General features: G+C 50.7%; 1 protein-coding gene across 4 annotated transcripts in view; it reads right to left on the bottom strand.

Annotated features, from left to right (window-relative positions):
* Positions 1-15,084, bottom strand: part of NTN4 (netrin 4) — a 39,231-nt gene that overhangs the window by 8,714 nt on the left and 15,433 nt on the right. For all 4 annotated transcript variants that reach the window (XM_080552277.1, XM_080552274.1, XM_080552275.1 and 1 more), the window contains exons 3-6: positions 13,196-13,468; positions 5,333-5,459; positions 4,230-4,418; positions 305-521 (exon numbers count right to left, since the gene is read on the bottom strand). In XM_080552277.1, the coding sequence (XP_080408403.1) occupies positions 305-521; positions 4,230-4,418; positions 5,333-5,459; positions 13,196-13,468 (806 nt within the window). The remainder of the gene's footprint in view (positions 1-304; positions 522-4,229; positions 4,419-5,332; positions 5,460-13,195; positions 13,469-15,084) is intronic.

Here is a 15,084-nt window from a genome sequence, read left to right as displayed (position 1 = left end):
TGCAACAGCAACAATATCGAGCCTTTGGTCTCCGTGTGCTCAGGTCTCCCTGAAGCTCATGAAAAGGAAGAAACTGTGAAGGGTACGGAAAGCACCCACTACATTCACACCAGCACCAAGTGCCAGCAACACCACCACAGCAGCGCCCACCACCCAGAAGAGCCACAGCACCAATGCCCCCTCCACCCCCAACCCCAGACAGCTCCAGATGTGGTTATTTCGCGCAGCGGGTATTTCTCAGATGGCACGTGAGCCGGGCAGGAGCCTGCCCTGTGCCGGGGGGCGGCCGGGACCCCCCACTCACCTGCCGCTGCGGCAGTCGCCGGTGCGAGGGTGGCAGCTGCGGGCGCAGTCGCAGGGCCGGCAGCCGTCGGCGCCGAAGCCCCAGTAGCCGGGCAGGCAGCGGTCGCAGCGGGGCCCCGCCACGCCGGGCTTGCAGGGGCAGTCGCCGGTGCTGGGGTCGCAGAAGGTGCGGGGACCCAGGGGCAGCGCGGCCGATCCCAGCGGGTGGCAGGAGCAGGCTGCGGGGACACCGCGGGGGGAATCAGTCATCGAGTACCAGCGGCTCCCTGGCTGCCAGGAGGTTAAGAAACCCGTGCCCAACTGTCGTTTTAATTAAAGTCTGATATTCTTTAAAAGCCATCATTTCAAAATATTAAAGGAAAAAGGACTGGGACACGGGCAGCCCAAAGATGTGCTTTTCTGCACGCTCTGAGGCATGGGGCACAGGTCTGCAGAGCATGTGTGACCAGCTTCTCCCCCAGAACAGTGCCCACTGCTCTCCTGTCCTCCCCCGTGGCCCTGACCGCAGAGAGATGAACTGGGAATGCACTGGGATGTGCTGGAAGAAATGACCACACTCACCAGTCAGAAAGGATACCCTAAAATAGGTGGTTTGAAATTTTCCTTGCCTGATTCTCATTTTTTTTTCAGCAGAAGCGTAATTCATATCCATTGCAAAACTAGAACTGTCTTCTCCCCTAAGATATTAATCTTTTTAAAAATCAGAAATACGGTTATCAAAAGCACAAGCCCAACGCGGGGAGGCTCGTGGCATCATCCTGCACCCGGGCCAGGTCTCTGACCACGGCATCCGAGCCCAGCAAAAGAGCAAAGAGCCCAGCTGGAAAAACCTCTCTGGGCAGGGGAGCAGCCACTCAGAGCACGCAAACCACAGCTCCACGAAACCTCTGGCATTGCTGTGCGTTCAAAAATCATTACATTTTGGCGACCCAAAAGATGAAATAAAAATAAAAATCCCCTGTGGAATACTAGAATACTTTTGTCTAAATCTCTATTTATATAAAAAAAATGGATTTCCTGAGGAAATTTCATTTGGAGGGAAAATTTTCACCAAATTCTAAAAATATTTTTATTTTGCAACTGTGAAGGCAATTAAGCAGAAAGGCCACTGCGTGTGACACAACCCCATTTTCTTTTAAACTACTTACTGCTGTGCACATATGTCTAGTTTTGATCTGATGACATGTCTGTGGTTTCAGGGCTTTGACATATCTGGAGTGCAGTTTCAAAATATTAAAGGATGAGTTAATATTGGCAGTCAACTTAGAGGAGACTGCGATTCCAAAACCTTTGCCATAGTAATCCCCAAATTTTCCCCACCCTTTCCATTCCCAAACAAATATAATTATATAAAATTAAAAGATTAGAAAGCCTCTCTACAAACTGCATAACTAGCTGCAGGCAGTGAACTCTGGTACCTTTAATAGCATAGTTTTCAACAGCGCTCAGCGAGAGTCGCATACCTTTCTCCTGAAGTCTGTGAAGTTTTTTACACCTGACACATGTATCTAAATGCTCTATTTTCCTCCGAGATGCAGTGGGTATTTATGGCATTCCTCAGCCCCTCCGGGGGAAATGCTGAGCCTTGACACTCTCCTGTCCCCATGCTGCCAGTGCTTGGAGAGAGGGAATCCAGTCCTGTCTTGGTTGAGTTTCAGCTGTTTCACTCCCAGCCCTATTAGCGCTGGTGCTTTTTATGTTTCAGGCGATGCTTTTTCATATACTTTTTTTTTTTTCCCTAATGGAAAATTTAATGGTAGTGACAACACCATGGCGAGGAAAGAACATTAAATTTACAAAAGTCCTTATGAAAAATGCAGTCCTCGTGGAAAATGCACCCACTGTCCATGGGCTGCCGGGAGCTAGGGCTTTTTGGTCCTGATGACACTGAGAGGACGCACGGGCACAGAGCACGAGTGCCAGCACGAGGCTTGGAAACAGTGCCCACACGCACACCGCTGGCACCCCTCCGGGGTGGCCATCACTGGGCTGGGACTAGGGAAAACCTGCACAAGCTCCATCTGGTCGCTTTCCTTTCCATTCATAAGCAGCAGCAGCATTAAAATGGCACTTTTCCCCGCTGCAATACATGTGGCACGAGACCTCCGTGCCCATGTGAACGGAAAACTGCCCATCCCTGCTCCCCGATGGGGACTGAGAGGCGGTGAGAGGGATTCCTGCAGGGGCAGCTTTCGCCCCCCGACTGCTGATACTGGTGTGGTTTCTCGAGCTGTCAGCTTGCCTTTGGAAATGACAAATATTTACCCTCAAAAACCTACAGTTTAAAAGCAAAAATAAACTCGGCAGCTATAAAAGCTGATTTATTGTCTGTAATCATACTGTAGCTGAGGCTTAAAAATTCATGGGGGACATAAAGAAAAGGACCGATAGGTATGGCGGGGGGAAAGAGTCATCAGATTGCTCTTTTAAACAGCAGAACGTCTTGTTCTATCTGGTACACACCTACTCCTGAGCAAATATTATATACACTCTTCGCCTGCAAGAATCTTTAAAGTATCCTTAGAGATTATGGCTTAACAACTCCTTTATTTACTTTGACCTTGGTATTTTAAAATTTACATCGCTACTCCGCGGTTGAGCAATAACAGGGGTTTGAGCCAGAAGCAAGTAAGCAACGCTGTGGCCTTCCCTGAAAGAATAACTGGGCATCTCCCTTGTCCCTTGTTATTGCAAACCACGGCACGGTCCTTGGAAATGTTCCAGCTGAGGGCTGTAATCAGTCATATAATTTAATTTAACAGTCATTAGTCATTTGCTGTTCAGCGGGAGCTACGGTAAATAGCCCTAACCTGCTGCAGGGTTTGGAAAATGCCGTGGTGGGAGAAAAACCTCCCCTGCCCTGCAGCCTGGCCAGGGCAGCCCGAGGGGTGAGAGGGCTCGCGGGCAGCAGGCAGCATGCACCAGGATGGACGCAACAGGACCCTCCTGGCAGCCCTAAATCAGCCAGTGGGAGCCCAGGAGGGAAACTGAAAAGGGTCTTAGGGAGGAGAACATCTGTGAGAGGTTCAGAAGCCCAGAGAGAAATGATCTGTGTGTTTGTAAGCAATATGATCTTTGAAGGGACAGCATCCAGATATTCCCTGCATTTTCACAGAAACAGTTTATGCCGGGGCAAGTTGCCTCCCTGAAATGCTTGAGTACTTTATGCTCTGTAAATTGTCAAAAAAAAAAAGAAGAGGAACAAAGTAGATGTACTTGAAAACATCCCACAAGCTTTGAGTGTAAGTGTAGGATTTAAATGTGTTTTTTACTAATGAGATTCCAAAATAAAAATTCTTTCCATAAGTTCTGACAATAATTGTTGAGGGAAAGTATCTGATGTTTCAGATAAGGAGACGCAGAACCTCAGCGTACACAAGTAGGTAAAGAGACTTGAAAAAGTAATGACATTCACGGTCTAAAAAAACAGATTTGTGTACATAATACAGCAGTGAAATAATTATTTACAAAAGTAATGAAGACCGACGTGATTCCTTCTGCAATGCCTCTTCGCTTGTGTTCCCATGTCTCCCTCCATACCCACCTGCTGCTGCGTGGGCGATGCTACTCGTCAGCTGCACCCCGCTTCTGGGGTCGCGGCACCACCGAACAAGGAGGCACACAAACATGAGGCAGCTCTTGCTCTCCAAAAATAGCAGGAGAGCCAATGAATCACCTTTCTTCCCTCCACCCCCAAGCTACAGGGATCCTCGGGAGGGATTTATCAACAGCATCTGCAGGCTTTTGTCCTGCAGACTTCTCCATTGCTTTTTGCGGACATCACCAAAAAAGAATTCAAATCCTGAGAGCTCCCCATCCCTCACTGAAACAAGAAGGCTGCTCCAAGTGGGAGCAGGAAGATCTCACCTTTCCTTTGACACCCTACTTAGCAGAAGCAATTCACTACCAGAAGGTTGCCGACTTACGTTTGCAGGCGTCGGGGGCGGAGAAGGGCTTTCGCAGGTCCCGGTAGAAGCCCGGCTTGCAGCGCTGGCAGTGCTGCCCTTCCGTGTTGTGCTGACAGTTGTCGCAGACGCCGCCGCTGCGGTTGCCCGATGCCAGCCACGCGTCCATGTCAAAATGACAGGTGTCGGCATGCCCGTTACACTTGCACGCTGGGACGAAGCCAGGGGGAACAGAAAGACTTGTTAAGGCAGTGAGAGATGTTGGTTCATGGGAGAGGGGCGCAAAAACCTGAACCGTGTTTTGGAATGGCAGATGTGGCCTATGAACCTGTTATTCATTCACATACATGAAGTATCTTCGCATTTTCATTCACCCCCTAGAAATGACATGCAAGAAAAACGAATGTCTTCGACTCTTGTTTCCCAGTATGAGGGCAGTAGGGTGGTCAGACCAGTGCAGGGAGAACCTCCCATGCTCACTGGCAGTGCTGGGGGGGATCCTTCTCACCCCGCCTGAGAAACCAGCAGTGCCCCATGCCACTTCCACCACCCGGGTGCCATCAGGAGCTGCCCTGCAGCTGACGGAGGGCAGAGACAGGTGGAGGGGGGGTGTGAGAGGGGGTGAGCACCCCTTTTCCCTTCGCTGGCGGTGACGGACGTCCAGATGCCCACACGCCTGAAGTCAGAAGCCAAGTGGGACACACTGCACCCCCCTACCAAACGCTGCTGGTGGAAGTAAGGGCTGCACTGCCACTGCCCTGGGGAACCGCAGCGAGGTGCGACTGCAGCCCAGCACCAGGAGGCCATACCTCCCCAAAACGTGCCTGCCACAAGCCTGGCTCCCCATGGGCACCAAAGCACCCATGTGAGGGGCAGTCTGCCTGCGACAGAAGACCACATCTCGAGGAGTTGCGCTTGAGGTCGAGCAGACGCGCAACACTGTCACGTGAGGATGTCCCAGCAAACAGGGCCGCCCCACCCCACCAACACACAGTGGCATGGGCTCTCCCCCTGCCCCTTCACCACCCGAGCATCTGCTCTCTGGGAAACACGTAGGGAAGCACAGGAGGAAGCATTTCACTCCTGCAGAAGCTCAGGGACACCGCTCCCGGCCGGCCACTTACACTGGCACTCCCTGGGGGCTCCGGTTTTGCCGTCGGCAGCCTGCCAAGGGCGGTCGTTGTAGAGCGGGGCACAGTGCTGGCAGTGCGGCCCCGCCGTGTTGTGCTTGCACATGCACTTCCCGTGGACCTGGGGGGGAAACAGAGCGAGGTCACCCGCAGCAGCGCCCGGCACATCCCTGGGCACCGGCAGCGCCCGGGCACGGGGGGAGCCGTGTCACAGGGACGGGGGCGAGCACAGAGCCTGTCCCGGTGCCCAGAGGCAATTCTGCAGTGTAATTTCGGTTAGATTAGTACTTGTGTGTTTGCGTGTTGTACTATCGTGTAATCCTTTTTTGATCTAAATAGATCACCAGCAGAGTTTCCAGCTGCAGTATGAGTTTCCAGGAGAGATTAAAAGAAGCCAAGGTCCAAAGTATCCTTGGGAAACACTGTCAAACCTTCCTCTTTTTCTCCCTCCCAGACAGTGAGACACCTATGCAACGCTGCAGCAGCAGTGCTCACCATGTCGACGCCGATTGCCAACACCAACAAGCACGAGAAAAAAGAAACGGAAACCCCAGGAACACAGATACCTACTCGTCCTTGCCCCATGGGGAAGAACTGGAGACAGCGCAGAGACCGTGAGGGACTACACTCAGATACCTTCATGACAGACAGGCAACTGTCCAGCTAGAGAGCGCAGTGCAAGGGGGTACTTAGAGATGAAAAGCCAGCATAGCAAGCCGGGTGCCAGCTGCCCGGTCAGCCGCTGGCATTCATCGCGCTGCTGGCAAATGCAAAGAAAACAGGACGCAGCCAGAGGGTAAGAGCGGCCGGCAGCCCCCAGACGTGACGGCCCGGAGCCCGGGGCGGCTCAGCACTCCCAGCCTGCCGAGCCCTGACCTCCCCCCAGAAGAGGTTTGCTTCTCAGTGCAGTTTCACCCAGAGCCCCTCTGCTGCCCGTTGCCTCGCCACCCCGCTGCCCCTTCCTTCACCAGCTGCGGGGAACGCCACGGCCAAGGGGATGCAGCAAAGGGCTCCGCTTCTCCTGCTGCTGCAAAACGCTGCCAGCCACGCTGTCCGACCCGTGGTCCGGCGTGCTGTTCCTAAACCTACAGGCTGCTGCTGAGACCCACCCCGAACACACTCCTGTGAGAAACCCTAACAGCAAACGGCAGAGGAGAGGAGCTCGAGCACCCAGTAAACAACCCCTGCTCGCTGCGTAGGTGCACACGCATGCACGCCACACGTGCTCTGGGCTAATGATGACTTTGTGGCTGTTTGCTTTTCCTGAACAGATTTCAGCTCCCATTGCACGGGGGTCAGAAATAACCAGTACAGATAACACTCCAAAACTGGCCTTGAAAGTCCTTGAAAGACTTTTCAGCAGCAACGCAAATAGTGAAACCTTTTGAAAACCTTTCAAGTGGTCCTTTCCTGCCTTATTAAAATATCTGGACCATTGAAGCAGGGACAAGTAAAATACAGTACAGCGACTAGACGGCGTAAGCAACGCACAGATACAGACAGAACTTGACAGAACGCAAAAGTGTCTGAGCTAAAGTGGCAAATGCTAAGATAACACTGCTTTCTGTGCTATTTTGGCCTCACTGCAGATATTCATTGGTCTGTCTGGCTTATCCAAGTGAGGTCACCTACACGCTTAAATGTGTGATAACGTGTGAAAAGAATGAGAAGCAAATATAGAAAGGAAACAAAACGTATTTGCCGATGGAATATTTAATTCTCGAAGTGTGTCTCGTGTTTTTACATTTTCATTTTTGCCACCACTTCTAAACATCCTTCTTCAAACTCTCACTGCCCTGAATTTACACCCCTCCACAAAACTTCCATCTCTGATATCTGCTTCGGGTAAAGTCCAAGCCAACGTTACAAGCTCCTTTACACACACTTCAAAAGCATCTAGCTGCATGGAAACGGAAATCTGTTAAAGCAGTATTGCCTGTGGTTAGTGCTAACCCGGCCACGGTAGCCTGAAGCACATCTGAGGCCAGACAAACCCTGCAGCGTGCTCCTCACCAGCGTGCCCTGCTGCTTGGGCAGAGGCACCCACCGGAGCCGGGACGTGCGTGATCGGGAGGGGAAGGCACCCTGAGGCTGCCAGAGGTTGCTGCAGTCAAAATCAGGTGGTCCCTCGGTGCTTCGGTGAGGGTGAGGCCAAAGCAAGAGAGGCACGGGAGAGGATGTGCAAATGTAAAAAATAATAATTAATAAAAGACCAACAGTCTGTGGTGGGGTGCTTCATCCTGCCACTGCAAGGGCAGTTTTAGGGGCCCGGGGGTGTGGAGGGTAGGGAAGTGGGCTCTCTAAGAACCTGACACTGTTTAGTTAATACCTTTTTTCCCTATTCCTTTTTTTCCAGCAATGTAATGAAAGTCAGACCTAAGTACTTCAAAAACCTTGCCTCAGGCTGATGTATTTATTCTCTTTCAATAGCATTATAATGATTACCCCCCAAAACAGCTCTGCTTTAAAACTCTCTCCATCCTAGCTTTATCCCATTGAAAAAAAAAAATCTCTTTTTTCTTCTACATAATTCCAGCATGACAGAAAAGGTTTTTATGCATCGGAAACAACAAAAGAGCTGCATATTAGCAAGCCTTTTCTTGTAACCCATGGGCAGACAGGTATTTTTTTGAGTTTTCAAGAAATACTGTGACAGCTAAGGACAGAAGAAAGGAGGAGAAGAGGCAGCAGAGGGAAAAGAGAAATGGCAGCAGGTGAAAAACGTCCGAGCGGCTGTTTACACCGGGTGAAAATTCACGCTGGTAAGAGGTGCGCGAGTGCCTGATGCCAGGTGAGGTGCCCTGTGCATCCCTGAGCATCCCTGAGCCAGGGCTGAGAAAGCAGCAGTGCTGGCCCGGGGCACTTCTCTGGCATCTCGGCATCTTTCAGAAGGCAGGATGTGACCCACACGGGCTGACAGTGGAAAGAGCACATTTTTCCTCCCTTTTCATTCACCGCGATTTACATTTAACTGTAAGGCGTACCCATTTGGGGTCATTACGGAGCATTGCTAAGTACACAAACACAATTCCCAGTGTGTCTCACCGCTTTAGGCATTCACACGGCTCTTGACTCATTTAAGCAGAAAATCCTTTTCATACCATTTTTCATTTTGTCATGGGGTCTTTACATCCCCGCTCGCTTTCACACTGCTTCCCTTCTTAGCCTGACAGCCCAGTCGCAACGTCACTCATTAGAGGGCACAATGCAAACAGTGTTACAAAAGTTGACTTCTGTAAGATAAACGAGCGGCTGATTTCTATATACAAAGACAGTTGCTAGGGCATGCTTCCTTCCATAGCCTTTTGTTGCTGAATTATTACCTTCCAGCGCTTCCTTTCACACTGCAAATACATGGGCTTTTTGGTCGGATCTTATAAAATGCCTCCCCCCCCCTATTTATCACGTTGCAAAATGTTGCACAGGGCGAAAGAGATGCAGCGCTGAGGAAAAAACGCACCGAGTCACCTGTTATCGATTCATTCATATTGCGAGAACTCACGCCTTGCACAGAGCCCAGCAGACACACACTAAAGGCAGATCAATGTCCCAAAGACCTGATAGTCTAAATAGGCTAAATAGCTGGGAGGGGCAACAGTTTTTAATAGACTTGCTTTCTTGGAACCGTTAAAAATGTATTATTATTATCATTTTTTACTTTCTTGGAGAACGGGCACGGTATTAGCCTAGAGGAAAACCATGCCATTCATGCCAAGTCTCTAACAATGGCTTCTAAACCGTGTTGCACTCAAGCCACTGTGCCAATTTTAGAAACTGCCTACTGGCTGTTGCCCGCCCGCAGGAAGGTATTGTCTCCCAAAGCACCAGACAACCAAATTTATGCATGAGAAAATTCTCATATCCCATCTCGCTCTTGTGAAAGAATACAATGTTTGTTGTTCAGGGTGTGGGGGCTGTCTTTTTTTTATTATTACTATTATTATTCCTTGTACAATAGGCTTCTGTCAGTGGCTCTGGGGAAGACCTTCAGCATCTTTTGATGTCAGGAACACGACAACAATTTACAGCAGCCACAGGCTGGCCACATGGGAAGGGAGAGGGATATTCCCGCTGCCCGGCTATGCAGAAGGGCTTTTGCACAGCAGCCTTGGACTACTAAAGATGTGTATAAGCATATCTGCAACAGTACCAGTTTGGTACGGTGGCATCACCACACCAAACTGCTTCGTGCACTCCTTAAGCATGTTGAAGTTTCTTCTTCCCTAGGTTGTAGTTTCCCATTTCCTTTCTTCAGATCAAAGATGCTACAGTATTGTGTAAAAGCAGGTAAAAGGGGTAAAAGCAGGAGGCCCCCAGCAAGGACACAGCCCTCTGAGGCCAACAACTCAGCCCAACCATGCAAACCACCTGGGTGCTGCAGGACTTTGCAGTCAGGGAGGGCCAGGAGGTCTCTGAGGCAGATGAAGCCCTGCCCTCACCTTGAGACTGAACTGCAAAGCCCAGGTGAGGGACTTCTGCGCTTGCTTTCCCCACTGCAGAATCCTGCCTTGCAAGATCCTGCCTGACTCCAGGCCGATCTCTTTCACGACCCTTGCCGTAGTTGTGAGGAGGCCGTTGGGATGCTTTAGCTGATAAAGTAGGCACTGAAATAGCTCCATGCACAGCTCTTGCACTATGGATCAGCCCCCAAACCCTGTCTTTTATTGGCCACTGAACATCGGGGGGGATCTCCCGTGTCTGTGAATCCTTTTCTCTACTCGCACTGTCATTTCACCATGCAATCCTGCTCACACGCTAATCCAACTACATTGCATGGTACGGTGTGAGGTGTGTTTGTCCACGCATATTTTTTTTCTTGGCATGCATTGGGTGGATGTTGGCAAGGTTTGGGTAGTGACCCTTTGAATAAATGATGTGGGAGGGGCGGGGAAGAGAAGGCAGAGTAGCTGTACCACCCTGATGGCTGTTAGTTGCACACCAGGGCTTTCCTGTACAAATCCTTTCTCATGGACTTAGACCCAGCAGACCTACAAGCACCCCTACGTACGCCTTTCTGCCTGAGCCTCCCCCCCCACACCAGCAGGTGGAACTGCACATCCCATGGAGAGCCGTAGGCATCCACTGATGGCACCAGCCGCTTCCACACAGAAGCAGAAGAATTCAGGATAAGGCCCGCCACAATCCCCGTTGCTGTGAGAGGAGTCGGGCTGGCAAGGACGGATATGGGGGGGTCGCTGGCAAACTATGCTCCGTGGTGCCCACGCAGAGAGGAGGGTCACAGAGGGGTCTGCAGCTGGACAGGGTTCAGGGCACAGGAACAAACCTCTTCTTTTGCCAGGCCTTGGCTGTTGTTTTTTGCTGTTGGGGCTAATGTGAAATAGTTTTCTCTTACAGCAACTATGAGGAGTTTGCAATGCCCACCTTTTCTCTGACCTGACTCAGAGGGATCCCAGAGGAGCCTATCCCGCCCTGGTGGACAGAGCTGGACCTGCTTCTGCTGGGGTGAAACGAGCTGATCTTCATCCACAGAGCCACCCTGTTCACATCCACCCCCGCACCCAAGGATGTCCTAGGTCAGTATTATCTCATGGCCAAGCCAGACTTTTAGCCTCCCTTCAGCCATTCAGAACATTTTTTCTTCAGAGCTGTCAGATTCCCAGCACACGACGGCCCAGCCACCGAGGAAAAATTCATGCGATGGGAGGAATGCCGCAGCAGCGGGCCGGGACGAGGTCTCGAGCTGAGCGGGGCACCCTGGCCCTAAACTCACCCGGGCAGCAGCCAGCAGCGTCCCCGCATCCCCGCATGGCTTTGTCAGACTCTATCACCCTCGCTGCCGGGGCAGGTGGCCAAAATGCTTCAGGGTTCAGGAGACCTGGCAGCTACGCCTAGTGCTACCAGGATGCGCCGGCTTACAGCCCAGCAGAAACACAAATACAGCACATCCGCTTCTTCTGCTGGCCAAGCAGGCTCTGAAAATAAGCCTGCAGCTAGGATTTTGCCTCTAGGCTAAGGACAAGTGGGGGTTGAGAAAACTTGTGCGTACTTTTTTTGGGAAAAGTTTCTTTTTTTTTTTTTTTTTTTTGGAGAAGAAGAGGAATCATAAACTCTCATGAAATTTGATGCTAACTGTCTAATTTAGGGGATGTCCTTCAGGAGTGCTCTGGTCAAAACACACACAAGAACCGAGCCAGATTTCGTATTCACATTGGGAAATGGTAATGTGTTTCCCAGCTTTTGCTGTCCCCGGTTTTACAGTGAAGGTTCTGCTAAAACCCCACGTAGATACAGTTACATACAGACGACATCTCACGCTTGAATGACTGACCATAATTCTTCAGAATTGTCACTTATGTAACTGGCTTTTTCAGGTGAAATGCCCCAAAATGCTCCCTCTCTGAAATCTTACTGTCTTTTCAGAAATTTGACTTCTTCTAGCTAAGCAGCTGCAGATCCTGCAACCTTTCTGCTCACACACAGGTATGCACATGTCATTTTGCTGTCTTGGACGCAACACAATCCCCTGCTCCCACCTTGGAGCAACGTGCTGGCCAGCCCCTGGCACGGCTGGGGCTCAGCCTCAGGCGTCCTGAGGTCTTATGGTGTAAAAAGGGGCAACGGGAGAGGAAACACCTCGTCACTCGAGGAGGCACCTCAGCACACCCCGACCCTCCAGCAGGTCCTGCTGCAAAGCATGGGGCTATGTCACCCTTAGGCTGCCCCGTGCCTCATGGGCCATGCGGAGTAAGCTCTGAGGCGCAGCAGAATGAGTCAGCCTGACTGCACACACGTCACTGTTGGGACTCTTGCCACATTTATAACTGGAGTTTACTTTCCCAGTCCCCTGGGGCTGGTGCAAGGGCTTGCTGCTATTTCTTGCTTTGTTTTTCAGCGTGATTCTGGCAGCGGCTCCTTCCCACAGCACCGCCTGCTACCTGTGCACTGTGATTTCCATAGGCTATAGCTGTACTAGAAGCGTATTTGGCTGCAGTCTCTGCTGTAACTCTCAGCGGTGCTCTGGGGCACACTCCCGTGCAATTGTATCACACTGAAATAATCCCAAGTAAACAGCTCCTTTCAAAGGCTTTCACTCAGGGAACATCTGGGAAAACCAGAGCTGCGCTACATGAAACAGGCTTATCAATCATAGCGCTGCATGCTTTCAAATTTGTATATTTTCAAGATGTTGCAAGACTAGCTCTATTAGAAGGGAAACATGATGTCTGCTTCATGTTTGAGACCATAATTTAACTCAAATGAGAGTTCCCCGAAGAGCTGGAGAGGTGCCAGACCTCCTTACCTCAAGTAATTGGCTTACATTTTTATGATCTTCCCCTTTTTCACATTGTTCAGTGCAATATGTTTAATGGCCCTGGCTTTCCCTACAGCTTCTCTGCCAGCACAGACAGTCCCTTTTGGGCCAGCCAAGAAGGGAAGAAAGGACACGGAGCATTGGGGTGTCCCCGTGCTGGCAGGGCGCAGGCATGCTGCTGCTTGGGGAGGCGCTGGCATTGGCCTGCCGCGTCTGGGCTTTGTGTCTTGGTCGGTCCCAAGGGATTTCAGCTCTGAGCTCTTGTGATGGGAGTCCCCTGGAAACCAGAAAACAGGGTTTTTACCCAGAGAAGGTATTGCAAAGTGCAATGGAAAGCCTGGGAGCGAGAGCCAGCCCTCCCGCCCCTCAGCTAAGGACCCAACCCCGTCTCTGAAGATGCTCCAGAAGCAATGGCAAGCGCAAGGGACCTGCTGCCATCAGGGAAGCTCTGCTCCCCCTGTCATCGAAACGCCCTTCATTTAGTACCAGTCAGATATTGTGCTGTCCCTAGTTAGCATCCAGGGTGAGAAGGGAGCCAGAAACATTAACATTTTAAGGAGCCACTGCCGCGTGCATGTACGTACCACTTGGAAAACGCCGGCCGCCTTGACGGGCCGGAACCCGCTGACGGGGACGCAGCGGTCGGCGTGGCCGTTGCAGAAGCAGCTTCCCTTCACGATGAAGTCGTAGACGGCGTAGTGCGGGGCCGGCGGGGCCTGCGGGGCCGGCAGGAGGCAGGGGCAGCTCTGCCGCTCCAGCAGCCGCACGCGCAGGTTGGTCACCTTCAGCTGCGCCTGGGCTTCCGCGCTGTAGGGGTCCTGGGCGGCGAGGGGCGGCGAGAGGGCTCGGTATATCACCTGCGCAGAAAGGAGGTGTCAGCAGTGTGGGACCGTCCCTGGGACACGTGTCCCCTGTCCCCCCGTGTCCCTGGGTGCACCAAGTCTGGTCCCTGTGGTGTCATCAACTTAAATTTGGCCATTAACAAACCACAGCTCTGTGGGTGGTCAGCAGGCTGGGGAGTCTTCACCGACATCTCTCCTTCCCTCCCTGCTTATTTTTTAACAAATAAAGCTTGGATTTCCAAATATTTGGCTCCTGTCAGTCCCGGGCCACTTCCTAGTGGAGAACTGATTCGGTGTGGCAATTAGTGACAGCAAGCCGATAGTCGAGGAAACCAAGATAAGAAAGAATGAAAAGTTGGGAGCTCCAGAGGCTTAAACAAATACTTATCTGTCAGTCTTTAGTTTAACTTCAGTCTGATTGAATAGGTAAATATTGTCTCAAACTGAAAATCAAGAGCACTAGATAAAAATAACTAATTTTCATTAAGAGGTTTATTTTAAACTTGTTGGGCTGGCTGCCTGCAGTGTGACACAGAACCAGCATGTGATCCATACAGCTGCCATGCACTCGAAATGGCACATTTATGACACATGTATTAGTCACCAGAACTTTTAATTTATGGTTTGCGCTTTTTAAATAGTTAAATACCCCTCCGCTGACTAGCTCCTGAAGGCGTGATGAATTACAGTATTTGCAAGCACCGGTTAAATGAGGCTCTTGGCAATAGTTTGAGCGTGACACAGCCTCGTGGGCTGAGGCACTGCGTCCAGAAGCGGCTTAAAACCACCTAAAAGGCTGGGTAGTGGTGCCCCTTGTGCGGCAGCAATGAGTCTGATGAGGGGCATTACCGAATAGTAACGCATTTCAAAAGGTGTCTTTTTCCTCTCTTTCAGGAGCATAGACATTTTCCCTGCTTTCCTAAAATACATATTGAGCCAGTATGAACAGAAACCCAAATGAACCAAGCGATCAGGCTCTGTGCCTCTCCCCAGGGCTTGTTATTTACCCAAACGCACATCAGTGTCCTTCTGATCGCATATACTCACTAGTGGCTTTGTGAACACAAGATGTTTTCAGACATGGAAAGAAAATTCCCTGGAAAATGCCCACACTGGAGACATTGATTCCTTTTTAGTGGAGATGATGGAAAATGCCTGGCTGAGAACTTTCTGTAAAATCTAGCATTTTGGGTTCCTAGCATAAATTGCATCTCAGAGAACTCTTTGTTTGTCCTGATTCAGATGGGAGTGGTGAAGGAAATACAAAAACAGGAACAAGTTATGCTAGATGCAGCTACAGACTTTCTTCTGATTATTTTTTGTTTGTTTGTTTGTTTATCAGTCCCATTTTAATACATGCGACTGATGCCTGTAACCCTGGTAAAGGCAATACAGAGACGAAATCAATAATCCTGAGCGCCTTCGCGCTGAGGAAGTTAAATCATGCCGGCGTGGAATTCAGGGGGAGTTACACCACTGATTTCCATGAAGCCAGTATTTCTGCTCTGGCCCTAAATTGTTACAAACATGTCTTTTTATGGCTGCTTGAAAACAGTGATGCTAAACATGAGCCATATCTGCAGTCCCCAGGGGCTGCAAAGAGCGGTCTCTCAGCTGCTGCCCCGGCCGCC

This window comes from Anser brachyrhynchus (assembly GCF_964034855.1).
Source record: "Anser brachyrhynchus genome assembly, chromosome: 1".
NCBI lineage: Eukaryota > Metazoa > Chordata > Aves > Anseriformes > Anatidae > Anser > Anser brachyrhynchus.
The sequence above is the reverse complement of the archived record's forward strand: the minus strand, read 5'-3'. Positions and strand labels throughout refer to the sequence as shown.